The following is a 23,206-nucleotide window of genomic DNA, read 5'->3' on the forward strand; positions in this document are numbered from 1 at the left end:
GTGGCCGGCGGCCATCTTGTTTGGCTCCTGCGGGGGCGGGCGCTACGTGCGGGGCTGCTGTGCGGGGCTGGCCTCGGGCTCGGGCAGCGGCGATGAGCGCGGAAGCGGCGGACCGGGAAGCTGCCACCTCCAGTCGGCCTTGCACCCCGCCGCAGACCTCCTGGTTCGAGTTCCTGCTAGAGGAGGGGCTGCTGGAGCAGCACCTGCAGAAGCCCTCTCCCGGTGCGTGCGGCGCGGCCCTGCCGGCCTCCGCCTCCCCCTCCTCCCCCCCCCCTCCGCCGCCTCCTCCTCCTCCTCGGCCGTGGCCGGCCTCCCCACGGCCCTGCCGGCCTCCGGGGGAGAAATATTCGCTTCTCTCCCTGCGGGTTCCTTCCTTCGCCGCTACGGCCTGCAGCCTGGCCGCTGCCTCCGCCTTCCCGCGGCCTGCCCCGCACCGGCGCCGCCTCCCGCCCGCCTCCTCCCTCCTTCCCACCCCCCTTCCCTCCCTCGCCTCCGGCAGGTTTGGTTGCGGGGGGGCTTGTGAGGCGACGGGGGGTGTCAGGGAGGTGCTGGGGAAGTCGGGGTGTGAGAAGGGCACCTCAGGCCCAGGGGGCTGCGGGCTGCGGCCACGCAGCGTTAGTTGGAGCAAACAAGAGCATATCTTTCTCGCTTTACATTGAATTCCCTATTTAATAGCTTCATTTCCCCTGTATTTCCTATGTTTTTCCTTTCGCGTGCTTGAGTTTTGTTTGCGGAAGTGTTACAGGTTGTTTATTTTAATGATGTGAAGTGCTATTTGCAAAAATCATGACTATTTGCAAAAATGATGAGTGGGTTTTTTCCCAATTAAAGTCTTGCGAGCACCAGGGACTGGAGTCCTCCAGAAGGTTCGGTGCTGAAATTGCTTTGTCGACTTAGACCTGGAATGAACAGAAGCCTGGTCTGATGTGTTGTAAGAAAGTGACCATATTTAAAAGTAGCTGATCTTTTGACGATCATAAGTGAGACTTGTCTTGTTCAGTACCTGAGTTCTGTGAGCAGGTGGGGTAAACGAGGAAAACCTGGGACAGTATTGCTTGCACAAAAAGTAAATTTAAGCATAGTCAGGCTTTATCTTTGTGCTTGGATCTTACACTGCTATTTTATAGTTAAAAATAATGACTAATACTAGTGTTATGTTTCACAAAGTTCAGTGAGAGTGTGACGGTTATGATTTGGCTTCAGTTTTTCAAAACAGCTCAGACGTGCTGGGGAGACCGTCTTATTGTAAGGGAGAGACTTGGGGCTTTTTTTTTCTGAGGAAAAAAAAACACAGCCTAAAAGTATCTTCCAAATGTATTCAGAAATACCATCATTTGCTTGTAAATATATTTTAAATATACAAAGAGAATTACAAGTAGATATATACTTCTACAAGAGCTAACTTGTTATTTCAGTAAGCATCGCATTTATTTTCTATCACAGAATCTTCTAGGTTGGAAGGGACCTTTCTGTGGATGCAAGTACTGAAACATAATACAAAATAGTGAAAATAAATAAAAGCATGAGAGTGTGGTTACTGCGGTCAAGTGAAATTGAAGCCTAAACAAAGGTATCTTAATAGTCTGATTTAAGTCAGTGTAAGGAAGATACCTTTTGGGATTAGCATCTGCCAGGTGACAATGTCAGTGTATAAATGGCAATGAGCTGAGATCCCTGTTCATAGCTGCAACAAGAAATTAATTTCTGGGCTTAGAAAGAATTTGAAGAGTGGCTGTGTCTTTTTGCAGATCCTCCACCTGTACAGCTGATTGTCCAGTTCTTGGAACAAGCTTCGAAGCCATCAGTGAATGAGCAGAACCAAGTCCAGCCACCACCTGATAACAAAAGAAACCGCATTTTAAAACTTCTTGCTCTTAAAGTTGCTGCTCATCTGAAGTGGGATTTGGATGTACTAGAGAAAAGGTATAGTCTGTACATCTTCATGCTGAAATTACTAAACTGAAATGGCTTGAGATCTTTATTTTAACGAATGGAAATGTGTCTGGCTCCCTTTTCTGAAAGCATATTTCTTACATTAAGAAGAGTTTTGGGTGTGACAACTGAAATCAAGTTTCATTTTATCTGCGAGTTAGAAAAGTGTTTTGATAAAGGCAGTGTCTGTGAGCAAATCGATACTGTTTATAATTTAGAGAGGAAGAATAGTGATTATTAGGTATTAAGATGTGCATGTCTAAACTGCGTAAAGATTAATTTTAGGTTACCTTTTCTTCAGTGACAAAACTAATGTCAATTTCTCCGTTCTGACATGCTTGAAGTTGGAAGTCTTGCTCCAGTTTTGTTGCTGTAAAGTAACCCATAACTGGTTGAAATATACAAACTCCACCTTGGCATTTTTCCTTTGAATTTTTTTAACACAAATAATTTCAGCTGCTGAGTTGTCTGGTGGAAGTAGAACAGCTGGCAGTTCTAAGCACAGTAGGGAACTGCACTTTAGCAATGTAAAATTTTAGCAGGGCAATATTTGCCCCAGTTGTAACTTGCATAGAACCATTTAGGTAGGAAAAGACCTTTGAGATCATCAAGTGGCCTAGCACTGCCAAGTCCTCCTTTTTGCAGGAGGAATTTATACTGACATTTATTCATGGTGTATTTTCTGTGAATGGGTATCTTCTTAAAATGTAGATATAATCTTGATTGAAAAATCAGCCCTGCGGTATGATACTATTGGGCTGATCCTGTGTTTTGATATGATTGTTTTGTCCATCTGTGCTGGGTTTTTTTGAGAACCAATCTGAAGTAATTTTGACTACTAATTTAGCATCTCGATATAGTAGTTAGAGTTCTTGTTCTGTTAGCTTGTGAAGCCTAAGATTGTTCTAAAATAAGAAACGTGCTTCTGGTTTTTTAAGTGATTATACCCAAAGGTTCAGTCATGGTAGTTAAAAAGAAATAAAATAACAGCTTAACCCCAGCTTTTTTCCAAGACTTCTGCTGTTATAAACAGTTGAATGATGTTCTGGACTTCACAAGGAAAAATCAACATTTGTTAGTTTAAAATGATAGCTTGATAACAGACCTGGAGCCTAATATTACACAAGACCTAAAATTTGTTAAACAGGAATTCAGTCTTTGATTGTTAAAAGTGTAGTTTCACTGGTTGTTTTCATTCTTTGCTGGTTGCAAAGAATGCAAATTTTTCACAAGCTCAAAGGTACTTTGGCAGTAGCTGATCATTTCCAATTTCAAATGGTGTCTAAATGAATGCTAGTGTTTCAGTTGCATTAAATTGTACCTCAAAAGCTTGGAGTGATGCAGTCCAGCCTGCAGTGCCTTCTCATTTTATCAAGAAAGATTTTGTCCCAACTAATGTATATTTTACATAATACAGCTTACACTGCTCTATTCCAGTTCCTCATCTTAACTTCACTGTTTGCTAGTGAATGCTGCAGAAAGGGAGATAAGCCATAATAGCACAAGAGAAATGTTCCCTTTATGTGAATGAAATTCCTTTTGCAGTGGAAATGTGGTTGTCTGGGAATACTTTGAAAAGAATTTCTTCTTAGTTGGGACCTGCTGTTAGAGGTGCCTGGATTATTCTGAGGATGTGTGTGGACTAATGCAGCAGTGCATAGTAGTAGCTCAGCTGTCAGGGCAGCTTTCCAGTCAGGATTATGCTGCTTATACTGGAAACTGCTTTACATACCTGACCTAGGATGCCATCTGGTACAGGTCATTTCATTATAAGAAATACTACCCTTACTTCCATGGGATGTTAAGTAGTAATGTAGTACTGAATAGCAGTGAATATTACTTAAGCATTCCAGAGGTAGGATGGTGATATGAAGTATCTGATTTTGTTTTTTCATTTTTTTTTAATAGCTTGTCTGTTCCTGTATTGAACATGCTACTGAATGAACTTCTGTGTATCAGCAAAGTTCCCCCAGGAACTAAACACGTGGATGTCGACCTGTCCAGCTTACCCCCAACCACTGCAATGGCAATACTACTCTACAACAGATGGTAAACTGCTTGAAGGCAATAATCTTAAAATCCTGATAGAACAAGACAATGTTTTCTTCTGTCTATATACTTAGGAGAAGGAATCTCAAAGTAATAATAATTTTGTGATCTGTAGGTAGATTATAGGGTGGAGCTGAGTCTGAAAAGCTATTCTACAGCTGGTTTTGTGTCCTGGAGAAATGGTAAAGGTAGTTTGAACTGTAACATTATAAAGATAAAAATCTTGTTCTCTTTTAGGTTTTTAGAGAGCTAATAAGAGCATTTCTTAAATACTAGATGTGCTCTTGAGTGGAGCATGTATTCTAATGTTATAATTCTAATGGTATAATGTACCTGAAAAGACAAGGTGATGTTCTTAAGAGGTGTGTAATCTGCTTGTTACATTTCTGAGGCTAATACCATTCTTTGCTTAATTTTTTCCCCTATATAGGGCCATAAGGACCATCGTTCAAAGTAGTTTCCCTGTAAAGCAACCAAAGCCTGGTCCACCTCAGTTAAATGTGTAAGTTACAGCTATAATTCATTTGGACTTCATGTGTAATTTGTAACAGAAATTTAATTTCTAATTGGATTAAATCATGTTAGTAACATTGAGTTTCTTAAAATGGCTAGTTGCAGCATGGAAAACTTGCATTTTTTTCAAGTATATTCTTACTGTGCTGTCAGACATGCTTGATACGTACATGTACTTGTCTGTCATTCCACTCTTTAAATATTGCTGTGACTCCACAGAGGCATGAAAAATCATGGGAGAAAGGGAGATGGGAATTTGCCTAGGCAGAATGCTTAGTCTCTAATACAGGTACACTTCCTGCATTCTGTTTTAACTTACAATAGCTTGCTTAATGCAGCTGTTTTATAGCAATGTGCTGCATTATGTATGATAACGTGAGAAATCATGAAGTGTTTTAATTTGCTTCATTAGGTAATAAATTGTAATTTAAAGTCGGTATTCATTCTGCATTTTAGAAGCTGTGTGGCTGTAGTTACAACCTGTCCTTGGAATTGGCTTTAATGTTACAAATTTCTCGAATAAAGTTGGGAGTATCTCAGTGGTACTTGTCATGTGGTTTATGTTCATTTTATACTCTAGCATTAGGCCAAACTTGTTGGAGAGAATCTGTTAAGTATGTTGATTAAAATACTACTACTGCTTCTCATTTTACTGTAAATCTTGTGTTGTTCTATACGTATGAGAGTCTGATCCTGAACAAAAACATTCTGTATGGGGAAATAATTTAAAAATACTTTTAATTTTTACATAAACATATGAACACACTTCCGCCTCTGACACTTGCTCAAGAAGATTTAAATAGTGAAGCTTGAAGAGACTTGAGGCTTGGAAGCTGATTTCTTCATGATAATTTTGCTGATATTAACAATCTGGTTTTTAAAGAAAAAAAATCAACAAAAACTTTGTAACTTCCATTTCATTGATGCATATTCTCATGCAAAACTATCTTTTCGTTATATAATTCTGTATTTCAGATAGAGATAGATGAAAACAGTCAGTGGTCCTGCATAATCATGTTTAAAATGTAATTAAGCAAAAATTAGTCTGAATTGCTTGTTGTGGTCTAGAACATGAAGTAAAATAATATGCAGGTTTGCTTTCTAAGTGAGATCTTGACCTCTTCCCTGCATTTTCCAGGATGAACCAGATGCAACAGGAAAAGGAACTAACTGAAAACATTTTGAAAGTGGTGAGTCTTTTTTCCCCTCTAATTTTTGCCTGAATTTACATATAAATATAAGTGGACAGGAAATAATTGCATGGGAGTTTTGTTGGATTCAGCACATTTATATTATTTTTGCCACTTTTAGTATTTGCTGCAGTTCCACTGTGTGCGTTCTGGACAGTGTGGTGTCTACATTCCGTGTAGTGTGCAATGTGTTTTGTGTGATTGAAGTATTCTTTCATCTGCCCATCCTTGGAGCTGTATAAATTGAGCAAGCCTCCACAAAATCAGTGTGTGATTAGTAATTAAGACCATGCTTGAGCTGCAAATCATGTGGCAGCAAAATTCGACACTTAAAACCTTTTACTGTACTGTTACATTTCTAGTGTTAATTTAAACCCAGAGCTAAACTCAAACCCAAGAGGTTAATTTTTTCAATGCATTTGAACTCTTACAGTTGAAAGAGCAGGCTGCTGATTCCATCCTGGTCCTAGAAGGAGCACTTAAATTAAACAAAGACCTTTATGTCCACACCATAAGAACTCTGGATTTATTAGCCATGGAGCCTGGCATGGTGAATGGAGAAACAGAGAGCTCCACAGCTGGACTGAAAATCAGTGCAGAGGAGATACAGTGCCAGGTACCTTACATTCTATACTAAAACTTTCAATTTATGTATATTTCTTTAGACAAAGTGTTAAGTAATATTTTTGAGATAAATTGCAGTATTTTTCTGTTAATATTTCTTGCGTCCTTTTTTAATGCACTGAGATATTATCTACATTTTTACATTATTAGATTATTTTTTTTTTTAACACTGTAAATATTGTTGCTTCCCCCCACCTCTGGAGTAAACCATTATATGACAAGAATGGCTTATCGTGTTGTTCTTAACAATTGGATTATTTGGAAATTATTCTGTAATTTTGTAATGCCTGTGCAGGATTGCTCATGATTGAGCAACTTGAGATTGCAGTTAAAGAAGAAACAATTAGTTAAAGAAGAAACAATTGAATTATGTGGGGGAAGGTATGCAGTGTATATCAGTACATTAGAAAAAAATAGGAATAGTTTAAAGTACGTGTAAGGTTTGAGCTGAAATACTTAATCTTGACTTTAAATGTTGTATAAATTTTCAAGATAATGTGTTTTATCTCAATGCTGTTTGCAGGTTTGCTATGACTTGGGTGCAATCTATTTTCAACAAGGATCAACAAATGCAGCTGTTCATGAAAACGCTAAAGAAAAGTTTTTCAAAACAAAGGAGTTGATTGCAAAGGTAACAAGTGTTTTATTAGCATATATGTTCAATTTTTCTAAAAGAGCTTGTCTAAATTATTTCTTCCTTCTTTAGCAATTTAATAGCTGTTACTGGTACACACGATCTTTAAAGAAACTTCTTGGTATTTTGACAGCAGTTTTTGTTTTTTCACATTTTGCCTTGTTTGAAACGAAATTAATCAGCTGCAATGTATTGCTGCTTTGTTCCATGTTTTGTAATGAATACTCTCTTACACAAATCCTATTGATGAATGAAATTCAAGAATGATATCTCCAGTGCTAATATTAACTTGACTGAACAGTACGTTCTCTGTCCCTTGTGGTATTTGGATTGTGGTGATGAGTTTTTGAGGAATGTAACAATACAGCACTTCCTATTCTTTTTTTATTTAACATTCTCTGGGAAATCAGATTGTCTATGTTTTCACCTTTTGAAAAATACGATGTTTTAATTTACAACTAATGTATGCTTTTTTTAAAATTTTGCTTCATACTTATATTCCTAAAGCTGCAAAACTCAGATTTTTCTTTAAACAAAGCATGGCCTAAGCTATAAGGAGCACATATGGAAATATGCTAATATAAGAGAAGTGTGTACACATTCTTTTGTTGTTTTGCTGTTACTTGGGGAAATTGTGGGTCTTCTTGTTTTTGAATTAAGCTTACGTATTGTAATATTTTTGCCACTAAGATTTGGTTCACTCTTACTTTTCAGAATGGTTCATCATCACTTCATTTTACCATCGATGAAGAACGATTAGCTGGGTACTGTCAAGCTTGTGGAATTCTTACCTCATCTTCTGATGATGCATCTCAACAGGCAACTCCTTATATTCAAATCCACAGCTGTATGAAATCTGGCAACTATCAGGTAGGGTATTTAAATAAACACACATACATTTGAGGTGGTTTTTTTTTTATCATGATTCCACTTGAATTTACAGGGATTTCAATAAATTTAAGTGTTCCAGTTAACTACAGGTTTAGAATGCACTTCTATAGGCTTATACCATAATCTGATACATATTAGATTAAAATATCTTGGATTCCGTTACAATGTAGATAATTCCTACTAGCTGATGTATGGAATTTTCAGGTAGAATCTAATTCTTTGGGGTTTCAGGGAATGCTGCTGCTGAGATTTGCAAATTTGAGTTGTTTGGGTTTTTTTTTTCTTTCTTTAATTATCTGATGCTGGAGAGCTTTTTTGTTGTTTGGTCCCTTTCTGGTTGTTTAATGAATTTTAATATTACATACAGGGGCAAGCAGCTTCTGTTACCAGACAGAAAATTACTTTATCTGTATCTTTTACATTATCCGTTGACTATTCCAACTGTGTTTGTGTTACAGGACTTGGTGAAGATATTCCTTGAAGATAATCTAACACTCAGTTTACCTGTTCAGTTCAGGCAATCAGTGCTGAGAGAACTCTTCCAAAAAGCTCAACAAGGGTGAGAACTTAATTATCATTAAATAATGATCTGCTCAATGATGATGAAAAGTAATTTTAGTGAGATTTATGTTTTTCATGGAAAGTACATGAAATCTTTTAACAACAAATTACTTGCATCCCAGACACTTCAGCCCTTATTTCTCTTAGCAATAGCCTACACTACGTCTTCCAACTAAGGAGCTGTGTTGTGATGTGTCTCACTGTGGCCATATATGGGAAAATTTTAATGAGTATTAACACTTGCATAAATAAAAATCAGTGGTAAAAGTCTTAGTTTATCATATGCGTGTGTATGTATATATAGAGAGATAGATATAAAATTTATATAGAGGGTCTTCTAAAACTTGAAGTCAAAGCTGGTCTCAGGGTAGCCATACTAAGCAGTAATGTTGTAGGAGACGTGCAGTTCATTGGGAACATTGGTGGTGTAGTTACCTGTGATGAGGAGCCTTGTGCAGTGCTGAACTAGCCCTGTGCTGAAAGATTAGTATGGTACACTTATTCTAAGAAAAAATTTAGAGTAAGCAGAGAGAATTAGGGATATTACATGGGCAGCTTGTGGATGGCTCCCAATTGAGAAATGTTGACCACGTGGCCACATCAAAAATTCAACTTTCTGTGGAGCTTAGGCACTTGAATCAAGGCTGTATGTAAAGCATCTCCATATAATCATGATGATAATTACTCCCTGAAGGGTAAATGCCTGTAGGTATTTCAGTTGAAGAAATGAGAGGCTCTGTTTTACCACTTGTGTGAGGAAAAAGAAGTATCGATGGTGACAGCCTCTTGTGTAAGAGCAAGCTTACTTGTGTAACTACTTGTGTAGGTAATTAATTTAGCTTTCACTTCAGCCAGAGAGGAATCAATAGACATCTCTTAGACGAGCATCTTAGAGGCTGTAGCTTAGCACCCTGTAGGGTTGTTTTCATTTCTGATGCAGTAGATACGGAGGGCCCTCAGGTGATGAGTACTAGACAGAGAAGGATGGAGGAGCATGACCTTGCAATCGAGGTAAGGCACACAGAGAAGGATTAAGAGAAGGAAACCATAGGTTCTGGTTGTTTGTTTTGATTTTTGTCCAGTGATTGTGTATTCTGAAATGCATAAATATTCCTGAAGCCTCCTGGACTGTCGGCCACGCTCAGGGCATGCTTGCCAAAAAGCAATGAACCTTTGTGTCAGTCACACTGCTGTAGTTGGAGTGCCAGTGGTGCTCAGGCTGAAGCAATAATGAAGTCTGTCTGTGAAACAGAGCTGTGGGTGGGGAGGGAATTTTCTTTTGTTTTAAAAGTGAGGTCCTGAGTAAATTTAAGTAAAATCCTGCGTAAAGTTTTTTTAGAGTGCAGTCTTTGAGAGAGGCATGTGCTCCAAACTTATCTTAGGATCTGGCAGCTGGAGCTTTGCTGTGACTCTGTTTGTCAGAGAAGTTCTGTGATGTTCGGGTTTGTGTTCGTGCAGGAATGATGCTCTGGATGAAATTTGTTTCAAAGTCTGCGTGTGCAACACAGTCTGCGATGTATTGCAGGGTCGAATCATTGATATTCAGTTTTGTCAACTGTTCCTGAAACCCAGTAAAGAGAAAATAGACTTCCTCCTTGAGGTAAGAAATTATCTGAAATTAGAATACAGAAGAAACTGTAGTGAGATATCTCTTTCCTCACATAACTGTATTGTTGCAAGTAATACTCAAAACTTCTGAAGCAGAGAAAAATACTTCTTTGCAGTTGGTACAATTCCAGCATATGTGATCAGTCTTGCATCTATGTTCATAGTTCCATTTTCATCTGTTGGGGAGGAACCAATGTTGATTTGTTACTTCAGCTTGGATTTGAAATTGCTGCTATTCCTGACATCATTAATTTATTTAGAGATATTGTTGAATGTTGGTTTTCAAGGAACAAAGAAATAAATTCTCCAAGACAAAGAGAGACACTAGAGTATCTGTTGAAGAGGACCACTTTCCCGTACCAGCTTTGTTGTAAAAGTTAGCATATCATGAAATGATCCTCTGTTACTGTATATGTGAGACTTAAACTGTTGCCCTCAGTAAAGCTTTTTAGGAAACTATTACTGCTCAAACTGAACTTATGCCTTTCATTGCTTTGCTGTCATTTTTATATCTTTTTTTCTTAATTTGAGCCTTGGCTCTTGCTTGTTTCTTCAAGCATGTGGCAAAAATTGACTGGCAGTACAGAGGAAGTAAAAGCTGTTCCATCAACTGCTCATACTAGGACTTAAACATATTGCTCAAAAAACCCACATTATTTCTTGTAAGCTGGCAATTAATTTCAACTATCTAGTTATCTTCCAACTACTGTGTTGGGTTTTTTTAAAAAAAAAAACACCCAAGCATCCCACCCTGTTAATCCTAGAGAATCTTACAGTTTTGCTCTTATAAATATTCATTTTTAAACTTGTGTAGCAGATCTCTCTGATCTTGTGGGGCTGGTACTGTGGCACTCGGTGTCAGCCCAGCTAAATATCAGAGGAAAAGGAAAAAGGAATGAAAATTGTGTCTGAGAGAAGATCACAGCTTTCTGATACAGCTTGTCTTGTGTACAGGTGGAAAGAACTCTGATCCATCTGTGATGGCTACGGTGTTTATCAGATAACTTTGCCGCCTCCCTTGAGAGAGGGGTTTACTGCCAAATACTAATTATGAGTCAGAAAACTGGGCAGTAACACTTTCTGAAACTAAATATTTTAAGAGTTCTAAGGAGCTACATACTTATTTATTGCTTTCTTTGCCAGGTTTGTTCAAGATCAATAAACTTGGAAAATGCTTCCGAAGAGTTGAAGAGAAAAATGGCAGCATTTCTCAAGTATGTACCAGTATTAAGATACAGCACACAAAAAAATGCTAATTCATGGTATTACATTGCTTATGGTGTTTTGAGCACTTATGACTAGAAAAATAAGCAGCTTCTTCCTGCTCATGTATAAACTTTTTTATTTGTTTAGAAACTTGTGTTTGGTTTTGGAAGATCTTCAGCTTGTCTTCATGATTTCATCTCATGAGCTGTTCATAAAACTGCTGAAAGATGATGAACGGAAGCTGCTCATCGATCAAATGCGGAAGAGATCTCCTCGAGTCAACCTGTGCACAAAACCCATGACTTCTTTTTATGATATCCCAGGTAATTTTCATAGCATTTTCATTAATTTAGATGCAGGCAGTTAACCTGTTCCCATGCTTGAGGTTACTATGTCCTCAGAAAAAGTTTAGAGGGAATATTTTCCGTTTTTAGTTGGTGAATGTCCTACTTGTTCAAGAAGGTGGCTGCTATTTGATGGTATCTCAACTGAGTATTATAGATACGCTGAAAGGAATGTGTCCTAGCTCACCAAGTGAAAGAGGAGTGTAGTGGTTGGTTTGAAGCAAATCTGGCTGTGGTAGCTGTTCCTAGAAGGGCACCCCACCTCTGGACTCAGGCCAGCACTAGTGTGACTGTGTGGTGAGCTGGAATACCATCTGTGTGAAGTTTTAAACCTACCAAAGTGAAACTCAGGTCTCTATGTCCAGTTCATTTCCCAGGTGTAATTGGCTGGCTGTGCAGCTGCACAAGTCAAAGCTAGCATCAGATGTGCCAGATGATGACTGCAGCTGGAAAGAACTTGCCTTTTTAGCTTTAATACAGCCTTGCATAGACTTAAGCCAGTTGTGAAAAATTCATATTTTCACTGAGGCAGTAGAGGAACACTTTTTTTGTGCAAATCTTGAACCTGTTGCTTCAGTGTAGCAAGGACAAGGGAATACTCAGAGCTGCTGGTGTGAGAAGAGGGGGCGTTGCAAACAGACCTTCAGGTCAGGGGAGATGGGAAGCCAGCACAAGGTGTTTGTGGAAGGGCACGGAAGGAGCCTACAAAAGCATTGATGTATCTGCTGTTGTTACTGTGTTATATTTACAATGTTATATACTAATGAAATATAAGTATCTACATTAAGAAGGAATGTGCTGGACACTTGATTGCTTTTCTTCTAGCTTCAGCAAGTGTCAATATTGGCCAGCTTGAACATCAGCTCATATTGTCAGTAGATCCTTGGAGGATTCGCCAGATCTTAATTGAGTTGCATGGTATGACTTCAGAACGCCAGTTCTGGACAATTTCGAATAAGGTAACGTATTTCATGTGGTCATGAGAGAGTGTAATTCAAGGACTGGTTAGGTGTCATACTGCAATAACCAGTAAACATCTTGTCATAGACCCTCAACGTGATTTATTTTTTTCCCCTTCTGCATAATGGTGGTTCAATAAGAATGATGATACGTATCTAAATTCACATTCTGTATGAAAAGTATTGCAACAAAACATCTAACCTTTGTTTATAGGAATTACTGGCTGTATCACAAGCTTTCCTTTGAGATGACAGATTTCTATAACTTCATTGGGACTACTTAGCAGTATTATTTAAATTTCCTGTCATTAAAAGCTGGGAGAAGAGAGAGGAAGAGATATTTTTTTTTTTAAATTAAGTAAGGTTTTATTGTCTTTTATGTTTTTTTTTCTCTCTATTATTGCATATTCAGAGTATGAATGAAGTAGGGTAGTTAGCCATTCTTATTGTACTTCTATATGAGCAATACTTTACTTCTGATTAGATGTAAAAATGAAAGAGCTGACACTTAGATGTCAATAATTTTTGATATTTGAGTTTTGGTTTTAACATTTTAAGCAGTGACGTGAATTCTAAAACCTGTTTCTGTGCAAATGTCTTATGTATTTCTCTCCCAGTGGGAAGTACCAAATGTTTACGGCAATGTTATTTTAGGCATCAAAGACAATCTGACTAGGGATTTGGTCTACATCCTTATGGCGAAGGGGTTACACTGCTGTGCGATAAAGGTGAGCAAGCCTTCTGAAGTTACTGGTGATTTAGTTTGAGCAATTGAATTTTAATAACACTGAAAATCTGGAAAACCCTTTTTTGAGAAAAAAGAAATTGAAAAATTGGGAGGTGAGGGAGATGTAGTAACACGCTCTGTGTGTTGTATGAAGCTTAAATATTTCTGTCTCACCAAGTTCCATCAGTAGAGCAAGGATCATGGCTTTCCATGACTTGGGCCTGGAGATAATTTCATTCATACAAAGTTTTGAATATGATGTACTAAATCATGTTGCATCTAAATCCTGTGGTGGTCTGACTTACTCATATGAACTGCTGTTCTTTTGGCTAAACTGTTTTATATAAGGAATTTATTGGAATGCTGTTTTATTTGCCTTGTAACTGACAATACTGTAGTTCGCTAAACTACAAAGTAAGACCAAATTGTACCTGATATGCCAGTAGCTGCTTCTGGTATTTTGCTTAAACTTCTTGTTTTGTTTGAAAAATCTGGAACTGTTGGAACTGTTTGGCTTAGTAGCAAGTCCAAAGGACTCAAAAGTGTAAATGGTAATTGTGAGGTGCTTGAGTGATGCTAATGATAAGGGGTGCTAAGGCTGGTTGAGCCAGCGCAGAGCCAAGCAGCACTTTAACTCAGTCTTTTCCCTTATGAATCCATTAGGAATCATTAATGCAGATCCTCTTTATTGCAGGATTTTGTCCATGCAAAACAGCTTTTTGCTGCATGCTTGGAGCTCGTCACAGAGTTTTCTCCAAAACTTCGTCAAGTCATGCTGAACGAAATGCTACTTCTGGACATTTACACTCACGAAGCAGGAGCTGGTGTTTCTGGAGAACGTCCTCCTTCTGATCTTATAAGCAGAGTCCGAGGATATTTGGAAATGAGAGTACCTGGTAAGTACATTGCTGGATTTTCTGGGATGCAGTAAAGCATAAAGCTTGAGAGAAAGGAGAAAAAACAAAATAAAAACAACCAAAAACCTTTTAAGCATTTAGGTGTATAGTTGGAAAAACAGTGAAGTTTGACAACGGTTTTAGTGAGTCTTTAGAAGCTGGAAATGAGAGCAGCAACATCATGATGCCTCCATACTGCTGGACACTGACAGCTTCTGTTTAGTGGTACTTAAAGGACTTGAACAGGGTAAACATATCTGCATTTTTACCTGAAAAGTTTTGCTGCTGTTAAAGTAGCTTGGATGTTTCACACTGAGGACATAATGTAGTACTGTTGTGGTTGAGGAAGCTGTTATTGCTCCCGATTTTCAGAGGTGAGGTCTCTTGTAGGGCTGAGTGTCATGTTTTTCTGCAATAGATATGGAACAGAAATAGCTAATTGGAGGGAATGAGTTTTGCTTGTTTTCATGTAACACTGTGTTTCCTCAAAAGAGAGAGAAGTTAAGTGAAGACCCCCTTTTCTTCCAGATATTCCTCTACGACAAGTTATAGCTGAAGAATGTGTTGCCTTCTTGTTAAACTGGCGTGAGAATGAATACTTGACCATGCAAGTTCCACTGCCTCTGGTTCAAACGAATCCGTATGTGAAGGTAATGAATGCTCAGTCTCAGGGCCTTGTTGGGCTGTAATTGACTTACTCCTGTTGAAGTCAGAATCACAGAATCTTCTAGGTTGGAAGGGACCTTAAAGATCATCTTGTCCAACCGTCAACCTAACTGACAAAAATAGACACCCACACAACAAACAAGGAGCATCATCACTAAACCATACCTCCCAGCACTACATCAACCCGTCTTTTGAACACCTCCAGGGATGGGGCCTCAACCACCTCTCTGGGCAGCCCATTCCAATGGCTGAGAACCCTTTCAGTGAAAAAATTTTTCCTAATATCCAGCCTGAACCTCCCCTGCCGTAACTTGAGGCCATTTCCTCTTGTCCTGTCGCCTGTGACTTGAGAAAAGAGACCGACCCCCACCTCTCTACACCCTCCTTTCAGGGAGTTGTAGAGAGCAATAAGGTCTCCCCTCAGCCTCCTCTTCTCCAGGCTGAATAACCCCAGCTCCCTCAGCCTCTCCTCATAAGTCTTATGCTCCAGTCCTCTGTATTTTAAAAAGCACATACCCTTCTGTCTCAAGAGTGAATGAGGTCTGGTGTAGAAGACAGCGGGGCTAAGCAACAAGGGTGTTTGATGGATGACAAAAAACATACAGGCCTTACTACAAGAATAGTTGAAACAAACTGCATCTTAGCCCTTGTTGGCTGCCAACTGAGGTTGGTTCCATAAGCATCAGGCATGAGTGGTTGTGATCCATAAGCTGATTGAGACCCTGCAGCACTTCCTCCTCTCAGCTGGAACTCAGCCTATGTTCATGTAGGAGGTATGAGAAGTGTAAGGTCTCAGGCTTTGTGTCTGATTGTTTTTTCTGTTCCTAAGACACTTGTTTTCCAAATGTGCTGTGATGGTTCCGTTTTTGAACCCAGCGCCAGTGCTGAATTTCTGGAGACATTCAAGCACTGCCTTTTTTTGAAATTTTGCTTTCAAAATGGTTTCACATCAACGTTTCTACTTCAAAGCAGGGCAGTGGAGCTGAATGCAGATCGTATTACAGGACAGACTCATTTTTCGCCTGCTCTGCTTACCTGTGGTATTTCCTAATTTCCATTTTGAGGTTCAGCTTTTTCTGCATAGTAGAGGGTGCTGGTTTCAGTTCAGATTAATTATTACATGAAAATTAAGGGAGTTCTAGATAGTCAGTCTTTGTAAAACTATATTTTATGTTTTTTAGGTTTTGTGCAACATATTTGAGTAGAGTGTAAAGCTTGTTTTCTGGCGCCTGTAGTAATGAAATATACCCCGAGGAAACTAATAAAAGGAAAAATCATCTGTTGTTTAGTTCCTATTTTCCAGGTTCCTCATCAGTGCTCGCCGCTGCAAAATTTAATCATATTGCTTTGTTGTTTGTAACTTAAAATCACTTGCTTAGCCATTTTAAATGCCAGTAATTCCTTTGCTGTAGTCGTTCTTCAGAGAAGCTGTAGTTACTGTATTTTTTCTCTTGCGTTGTATAGCTGGGACAGTTGCTGGCTGCTACATGCAAAGAACTTCCAGGTCCCAAAGAAAGCAGACGAACAGCTAAAGACCTTTGGGAGGTCGTTGTACAAATCTGCAGTGTATCCAACCAGCACAAACGGGGGAACGACGGCAGAGTGAGTTTGATAAAACACAGGGAGTCTACACTGGGCATTATGTACAGGTGTGTTTCCTTAAATTATTGTTAAAGACTGTTTGCATTTTGTATTTGACCCTTTGAGAATGGTCTGGATTCCACTGTCAGGGTGGCAGCAGCAGCTAAAGATCTCTATTGAGTGAACAATCTGCCTGCTGGTGGCGTTGCCTATTAGGGGTGACATGTTGACTTTCCTTTTCAGAGAGAGAAAAAGAATGTATGGGGTTCAGGTTAACAAACATAACACCAAAGCCTGTATGCCTGTTCTCCCATTATAATCAGTGTAGGTCTTCCAGTAAAGTCAGTGGCATCTAGAGGGCAGATTAGCTGACTGACTGGAGGTGTCTGCTTTATGTTGAATAGAACTGCTCTGCAGACTGCACTCACTGTATCATTAACTATTTTTATAACTGTTTTAAACACCTAGCTCACAGAATAGATGTCTGTACTTAGCTTTAGGTTTCTGAATCTAAAGCTAAAGGCTAGTCAGTCTTGAAATGACATTCTAGTTCAGCTGAGCCCCTGGGGAGCAGAAAAGGCAGGCAGTATTATCGGTTACCTAACCTCTGCCAGCCTCAGCTTAACTGATGGATTCATTCAGGATTCTTTGACTTGTCCACTCAGTGTTTTCAGGCTGTTCTTAAGTCCAAGTTTGATTATAAGTTGTCTATTACAGTAAATTCTGGAATGTGTGATTATGTTGAACATCTTCCCACGTTAAAAACTTAGAAAAGGTGCCCCTGTCAAAATGCTGTTTCTTTGCCTTTCTTGAGGTAATCAGGTTAATGTGTACCTAAAGGCCAGCTGTTTTGGCTTATGTGGTTGTGGGATGGGTGGAAGAGGGTGTGTGTTTGGTTGTAGGTTTCAGTTGTGTACTCTGGCAGGGAAAAGGAAGCAGTGCAGGTGTCCTCCAGGATACTGAACCTTTCCTGACCTCCCTGATTCAAACAGTAAAGGACGGTGACCTTGTTTTTGTAGAAAAGAAGCAGTGAAACCTTTTTCCAAACAGTCTGTGCTTGTCTGTGTTGTCTTATGGTGGCAATTCCTGATGTGACATGACAAGGAAATCAATGTACATTATATATGATGACTGTGTACCCTTTTCTGTAAGCATGTAGGTCATTGTTGCAGTCCTAGCTTGGAGAATTACAGCACAGTTCAGTTGTTCTCCCTTTTAGAGTCAGTGGTTGACCTACTACAAAATAATTTTCATCCCGTTTATAGCTTGATGGAATAAACAGATGCTTCTTATTTAACCTGTTTTAAATGTAAAGGTAAAACTTTCCAGTAACTGTGTTAAAAGTGAATGAACTGCTTCAGCATTTTCACACATAGAGCCTGCATTTGTAAACTTAAGAGGTGAAGGAGTATTTTGGTGGGTGAAGAATTTGCTTTACCAACCCTCATTTCCAGTGTATGAAGTTTGCATGTATTCTTTGCTGTGGGCAATTACTTACACTGATATCTGTGTCCCTAATTTAGGAGTGAACTGCTGTCCTTCATCAAAAAGCTTCGGGTAAGTTATAGCTGTCTTGAAAATGTGTTTGTGACCAGAACTTTCTTTTGGTATAATATTTTTTTTGGACTTTTCCTGTTAAATTCAGAAAAGCTGATAGCTCTACAGGTGTTTTTGTATGGCTGAAGAACTTCAGGATTTGCTATGTGTGCCATACAGCAGTGTGGAATAGGTGTGAAAAAAACAAAAAACGTGGTTATAATGAAGCAAAGCATTCCTTTAGGAGGGAGAAGGAAGCTGCTACTTACATTGTAACTAAGCAGCAGAAGTAAGAGAAAGGGAAACTGTTTTATACCTTGTGTTTTCTAAATGCATAGACAGCTGTGGTATACCTGGCTTAACTTTAAGGCTAGCCAGTAGCCATGGAAACAGCATAAAACCTAAGCAAAGTTTGCATCCAAGCAGTTATTCAGGCAAATCTGAAGTAATTAAAAACTTCCTACGGAAATGTTCTTACAGTATTCCTGTGTTGCAAGATTCATAACAAAATATTGCCCTATTTCAATAGGAAATTATAATGATGTCAGCACTTCTTACATAGCTTAAAAGCTATTATGGAAGAAAGTGGAGTTTTGTTCATGGGAACACTATTTCTTTTTTCTTCTTCTAGGAACCATTGGTTTTAACCACAATATTGTCCCTGTTTGTCAAGCTTCATAATGTTCGGGTTAGTATATATCATAAACATCTTACTTGGTTTTCTTTGAAGTGTTTCTCTTTGTGACCTCTCTTCCCTTCTTTCTTCTCTTAGGAAGATATTGTGAACGATATTGCAGCAGAGCACATTTCCATCTGGCCCTCATCCATCCCCAAGTAAGATGATAATTAAAAATGCAGTTTTCAAAATGCGTGTTTACGTAGTTGGTCTGGTTGCAGTTACTGTGTGTTAGTTCCCATGTGTTAGCGTGATTTCTGCTGTGTAAGGGCATTGCTGACCCACTCTCCCCCTTCTGCCCTTTGTGGGCAGGTTGATCTGATTGCATGGAGCTTTTTGCTCCAAATGTGATGGTCCTGGTGGAGATGTGAGTGCAAGAAACTGAGGGCTGTGTGCTTTACTGAGTTATATGTAACTAGGTGAACTCTAGAATATTTTAATACAAAATAACTAGTATTTTTGAGGTGTGTTTGAATAATTGCCAGAATGCTAAGTGGTGTATGGTGTGTGTTGATTTGTTCTGGCTGGCTGGAACTGTATTTCTCCAGCGAAGTTTAGGGGCTGCGTGGGGCTAGAACCTCACTTGTTTAGATACTGTGTGTGCATCGGGAGAGATGTCCCCTGTGAGAGAGAGAGTGCAATGTTTAATGTCGTTAATCTGTATTTAATTGATCTGATTGAATCATCTCATTGCTACTGATGCAGGCTTCAGTATATATTATAAGGTCAAGCAGCAGAAAGTTTCCAGTGTTACCAGGATTTAGCAGTAGGGTGAGAAAAACCACGTTTTTAAAAATGGAGATAGCACACGAGCTTTGGGAAAGGCTGCCCAAGCAACGTGCTGAACCATTCCCAGCCTTCCTCTCCAAGCCAGTCCCACGAGTTTCCAGATGCTGTCATAGATTTGTAGTGTTTCCAGCTGTTGTCTTCAAACTTCTTGAAATTGAGAACGTGTGTTCTGCGTGGAACCCTCTTGTGGTGTCAGACACAGATGAAGTTCTGACTTTTTGTCCAGGTCTGTGAAGGTGTATTTGTTCTGCCAGATTAACTCTATTGAAACAATTCAACAGTAGCTTTAGTCAACACTAAATCTCTCCTGGAGTTATTTTTGCTTGGCATTTAATGCAAGGTGCTTTGGACATAAACTTGATGTGAAATCAGATTCGTGTTTAAAAAAAACCAAAACAATTAATTTAGGAATTATTTTTCTTCCTTTTTTCCTTTAGTCTTCAATCAGTGGACTTTGAAGCTGTGGCTGTTACAGTAAAAGAGCTAGTCAGCTACGCATTGACTATCAACGCAAACAACCACTTCTGGTTAATTATTCAGGCAGATATTTATTTTGGTAAGTGAAACCCATGTCTATTTTTAGCATGTGTGTCTGGGTACCTTGCTTCTCTGAGATTTGCCTGACATAACCCTCCTTGTGTTTCCTTTTATGAAGAGAAACAGAAGCAATATATTGAGTTTAAAGTCTCTAGATGCTGTAGTACAGGTGAATTTGGGAGTTTGTCTAAGCCCACAGAGACTGAGCTTTCGGTGACTCACGAACACTTGCTTTTAGGGTGAGGGAAACTTGACTGTCAGAGTCAGTGTCAACTTCAGTTTTTTAGCGGGTGCAGTTGGTCCTTCAGTGGTATGATTATACAGCCCCCTAACATTTGAGTCTTTTATTAAACGAATGTGTGAATAGTGCCTGCTTTTAAACATGAAGATCAGCTTCTCTGGTCATCTTCTGCTCCAATGTAGAGAGGATCTGTATTTTATATAGGGAAGTATCAATTGGGATTGGGATTGTCCCAGAATTGGGACACAAAGCGTGTCAGATTCTGGACACGGTGACACACACCCAGCCCGTGCTGGGGCAGCGGTTGCCTGGGGAAGTCTCGCCTGTGCTGTGTGATGCTGAGCTTTGTTAAATCGTTCCCCAAATCCAGAGTCAGTTCCTGGGGCTTCCTTTGTAGTGTGAGCAGAGTGGGGAGGTGCAGGTGCTGAAGGATGAACTTTCAAAAGATAGCCAGACAAGTATGGCACTGCTGCTAGGGAAGGGCATGGCCAGAGTCGTCCTCAAAGGTAGTTGGGCATTTCTTCCACTTAAATTGTCTTTTGAGACCACTCTGGTGAAATTCAGCATTTAAGCCAGATTGTTCTTTTTGGCAATAAAACAGGGTATATGCTGTGTCTCGGGATATTGCAGGAGGCAAGGTGCGTGTATCCAAATCTCTCTCTTTGGTGTGCAGTAATCCTAGCCTCTTGCTTCCAAAGGAGACAGATTTGTCTAGAAAATGCTTTTTAACCCTTGGGGTGAGGGGAAGGCACTTAATGCAGTGTTTAGGGCTGTCACCTTATATATGGGAGAGTGATTCAAGGTTATAAACCAGCAGTATTTACTGCTTGTACAAAGCAGAACAGCATCCCAGAGTGAGGATGTTTGTGGGGAGCCTCAGAAGCTGGTACCTGAAACAGCAGTGGCTGGGGCACTCCTGGCACATGTCAGGTCTGTCTCTCAGAAGCTCTGAGGACAAGCAGACTGCTCTCACCACAGAGCCCCTGAAGGCTGCCTTCATGTTGGTCCAGTAAGAACTTCCTGGGACTGAAACTTCTGCTGAACCATGAGAGGTGTGTGGTAGCATCACCCGGTCCTCTCTAACTCACACCAACTGAACTCCTTCACTACCACCCACGAGCAGTGAAGAAAAACTTCTTTTCCACTCTAAGGATGATGGATTTAAGACCAAATACCTGAAAAGTGAAAAGCACTCTCAGGAGGCAGAACTTTGCCTGTGTTGCTGGTTTCCCTGATTGTGTAGTTTTCTGTCTGTCACTGTTTTACCACCTCTTGTGTGTCTGTGCTTTTTAAACAATGATATTCAAGTCACTTTCCCAGTAGAATTCAGCCATGAGATAGATGTATCTGAGTAATTCTATAAACAATTAGTCTGAGTCAGAAATAACTGCTGGGTTTACTTTTGAGACCTTACTTTGCTTTTTTTCCACTGCAGCAACGAATCAGTATTCAGCAGCCCTTCACTACTACCTACAGGCAGGAGCTGTGTGCTCCGACTTCTTTAACAAGATGGTACCACCAGATGTGTACACAGACCAGGTGAGTTACAGCGGGATTTAGATGTACAAAAAATATCTCTTTGGATTTGGTCAGCATCCTAATTCTATTTAGAGACAAAACTGCTCCCGGAGCCTGTAAGATTTTTGTATCTTTATGCATTCAGGGATATGAATCCTCATAGATCCTTTTTTTTCTTTGCTTGTTGCTTGAAGGCCATAGAAAATCTGAAGCTTCTCCTTTGTTGCAGCACAGAAGGCTTTTCTGTTAGTTTGTGGAGACTTGAGCACACAGAGTGGTTGGCTGGGAAATAAATCTTAGAATGATAGAATGGTTAGAGTTGGAAGGGACCTTAAAGATCATCTAGTTCAAACCCCCTGCCCTGGGCAGGGACACCTCCCACCAGACCAGGTTGCTCCAAGCCCCATCCAGCCTGGCCTTGAACCCCTCCAGGGATGGGGCAGCCACAGCTTCTCTGGGCAACCTGTTCCAGTGCCTCACCACCCTCACAGGAAAGAATTTATTTCTGGTATCTCATCTAGATCTCCCCCCTTCCAATTTAAAACCATTACCCCTTGTCCTGTCACTGCACTTCCTGACAAAGAGTCCCTCCCCAGCTCTCCTGTAGCCCCTTCAGATATTGGAAGGCTAATTCTATGTAGAAACAAAACTGCTCCTGGAGCCTATAAGATTTTTATATCTTGATGCCTTTAGGGGTGTGAATCCTCATAGATCCTTTTTTTTCTTTGCTTGTTGCTTGAAGGCCATAGAAAATCTGAAGCTTCTCCTTTGTTGCAGCACAGAAGGCTTTTCTGTTAGTTTGTGGAGGCTTGAGCGCACGGAGCGGTTGGCTGGGAAATGAACTGAGGAAATGCAATATCCAGGAGTGCACAGGTCACCCTGTGGTGTCCCCTAGGTCCCCAGCACATGGCCACATTGTGTGGTGCAGTGCTGAGTAGGCAGAGCAGCAGTGCTAGCTCTGCTGGAGCACCAGCTGGAGCCTGCAGCCACTGGAAACGTCCCACTGTGCTTCTGGTGCTGGGGTGGCGTGGATGGAGCTTCCACCCGTGGCGCAGTTGACCACAAACGTCTTGCGTGAAGGCTTCTGCTCTGGCCCACACAGCTGAGGGGTGGGGATGTGGGGTCCCACCAGCAGCGAGGTGCAGACAGGGCTGGCTCCTTTTCACACCTGGGCTTGTATTTTTCTCCAGCGTGTGTGAGCAAGCAGAGCTGTCTCAGCGCTGGGGGGGCTGTCCAGGGGTAGGTAGGGTTGAGACTGAGCGCGCCGGAGGTACCGCACTGTACGTAGCATGGACCTGGGTGCTTTGCAAGTTGGTGTAGCAAGTGGGCCATGAGAACCCCTTAATTAACTCTTAATTAACCTTTATCCAGGCGTTTGTCTTGTTCTTTAGGAAACCAGCGTGTTGCTGGAAGGCTGCGGTTCGGTGGGCGATGGGGAGGTGTCTGGGTGCAGGGAAGGAGGTTGTTTGTTATGTTATGTTGAAGGAGGAGGGAGCCAGACTCTTTTCAGTGGTTCCCAGTGGCAGGA

At 40.3% G+C, this 23,206-nt stretch overlaps 1 protein-coding gene across 1 annotated transcript in view; it reads left to right on the forward strand.

Moving 5' to 3' along the window:
• Nucleotides 1-23,206, forward strand: part of INTS8 (integrator complex subunit 8) — a 25,399-nt gene continuing 2,193 nt past the window's right edge. Inside the window, exons 1-22 of the mRNA XM_014965529.1 lie at nt 1-222; nt 1,749-1,923; nt 3,841-3,981; nt 4,412-4,483; nt 5,633-5,684; nt 6,118-6,300; nt 6,832-6,939; nt 7,657-7,812; nt 8,292-8,392; nt 9,853-9,994; nt 11,146-11,216; nt 11,356-11,531; nt 12,378-12,511; nt 13,129-13,239; nt 13,933-14,134; nt 14,663-14,784; nt 16,265-16,449; nt 17,905-17,938; nt 18,549-18,605; nt 18,690-18,751; nt 19,820-19,938; nt 21,596-21,699. Of these exons, the coding sequence (XP_014821015.1) occupies nt 93-222; nt 1,749-1,923; nt 3,841-3,981; nt 4,412-4,483; nt 5,633-5,684; nt 6,118-6,300; nt 6,832-6,939; nt 7,657-7,812; nt 8,292-8,392; nt 9,853-9,994; nt 11,146-11,216; nt 11,356-11,531; nt 12,378-12,511; nt 13,129-13,239; nt 13,933-14,134; nt 14,663-14,784; nt 16,265-16,449; nt 17,905-17,938; nt 18,549-18,605; nt 18,690-18,751; nt 19,820-19,938; nt 21,596-21,699 (2,637 nt within the window). The 5' untranslated portion in view covers nt 1-92. The remainder of the gene's footprint in view (nt 223-1,748; nt 1,924-3,840; nt 3,982-4,411; nt 4,484-5,632; nt 5,685-6,117; nt 6,301-6,831; nt 6,940-7,656; nt 7,813-8,291; nt 8,393-9,852; nt 9,995-11,145; nt 11,217-11,355; nt 11,532-12,377; nt 12,512-13,128; nt 13,240-13,932; nt 14,135-14,662; nt 14,785-16,264; nt 16,450-17,904; nt 17,939-18,548; nt 18,606-18,689; nt 18,752-19,819; nt 19,939-21,595; nt 21,700-23,206) is intronic.

The sequence above is a fragment of the Calidris pugnax genome, unplaced genomic scaffold (assembly GCF_001431845.1).
Source record: "Calidris pugnax isolate Ruff unplaced genomic scaffold, ASM143184v1 scaffold41, whole genome shotgun sequence".
Lineage (NCBI taxonomy): Eukaryota > Metazoa > Chordata > Aves > Charadriiformes > Scolopacidae > Calidris > Calidris pugnax.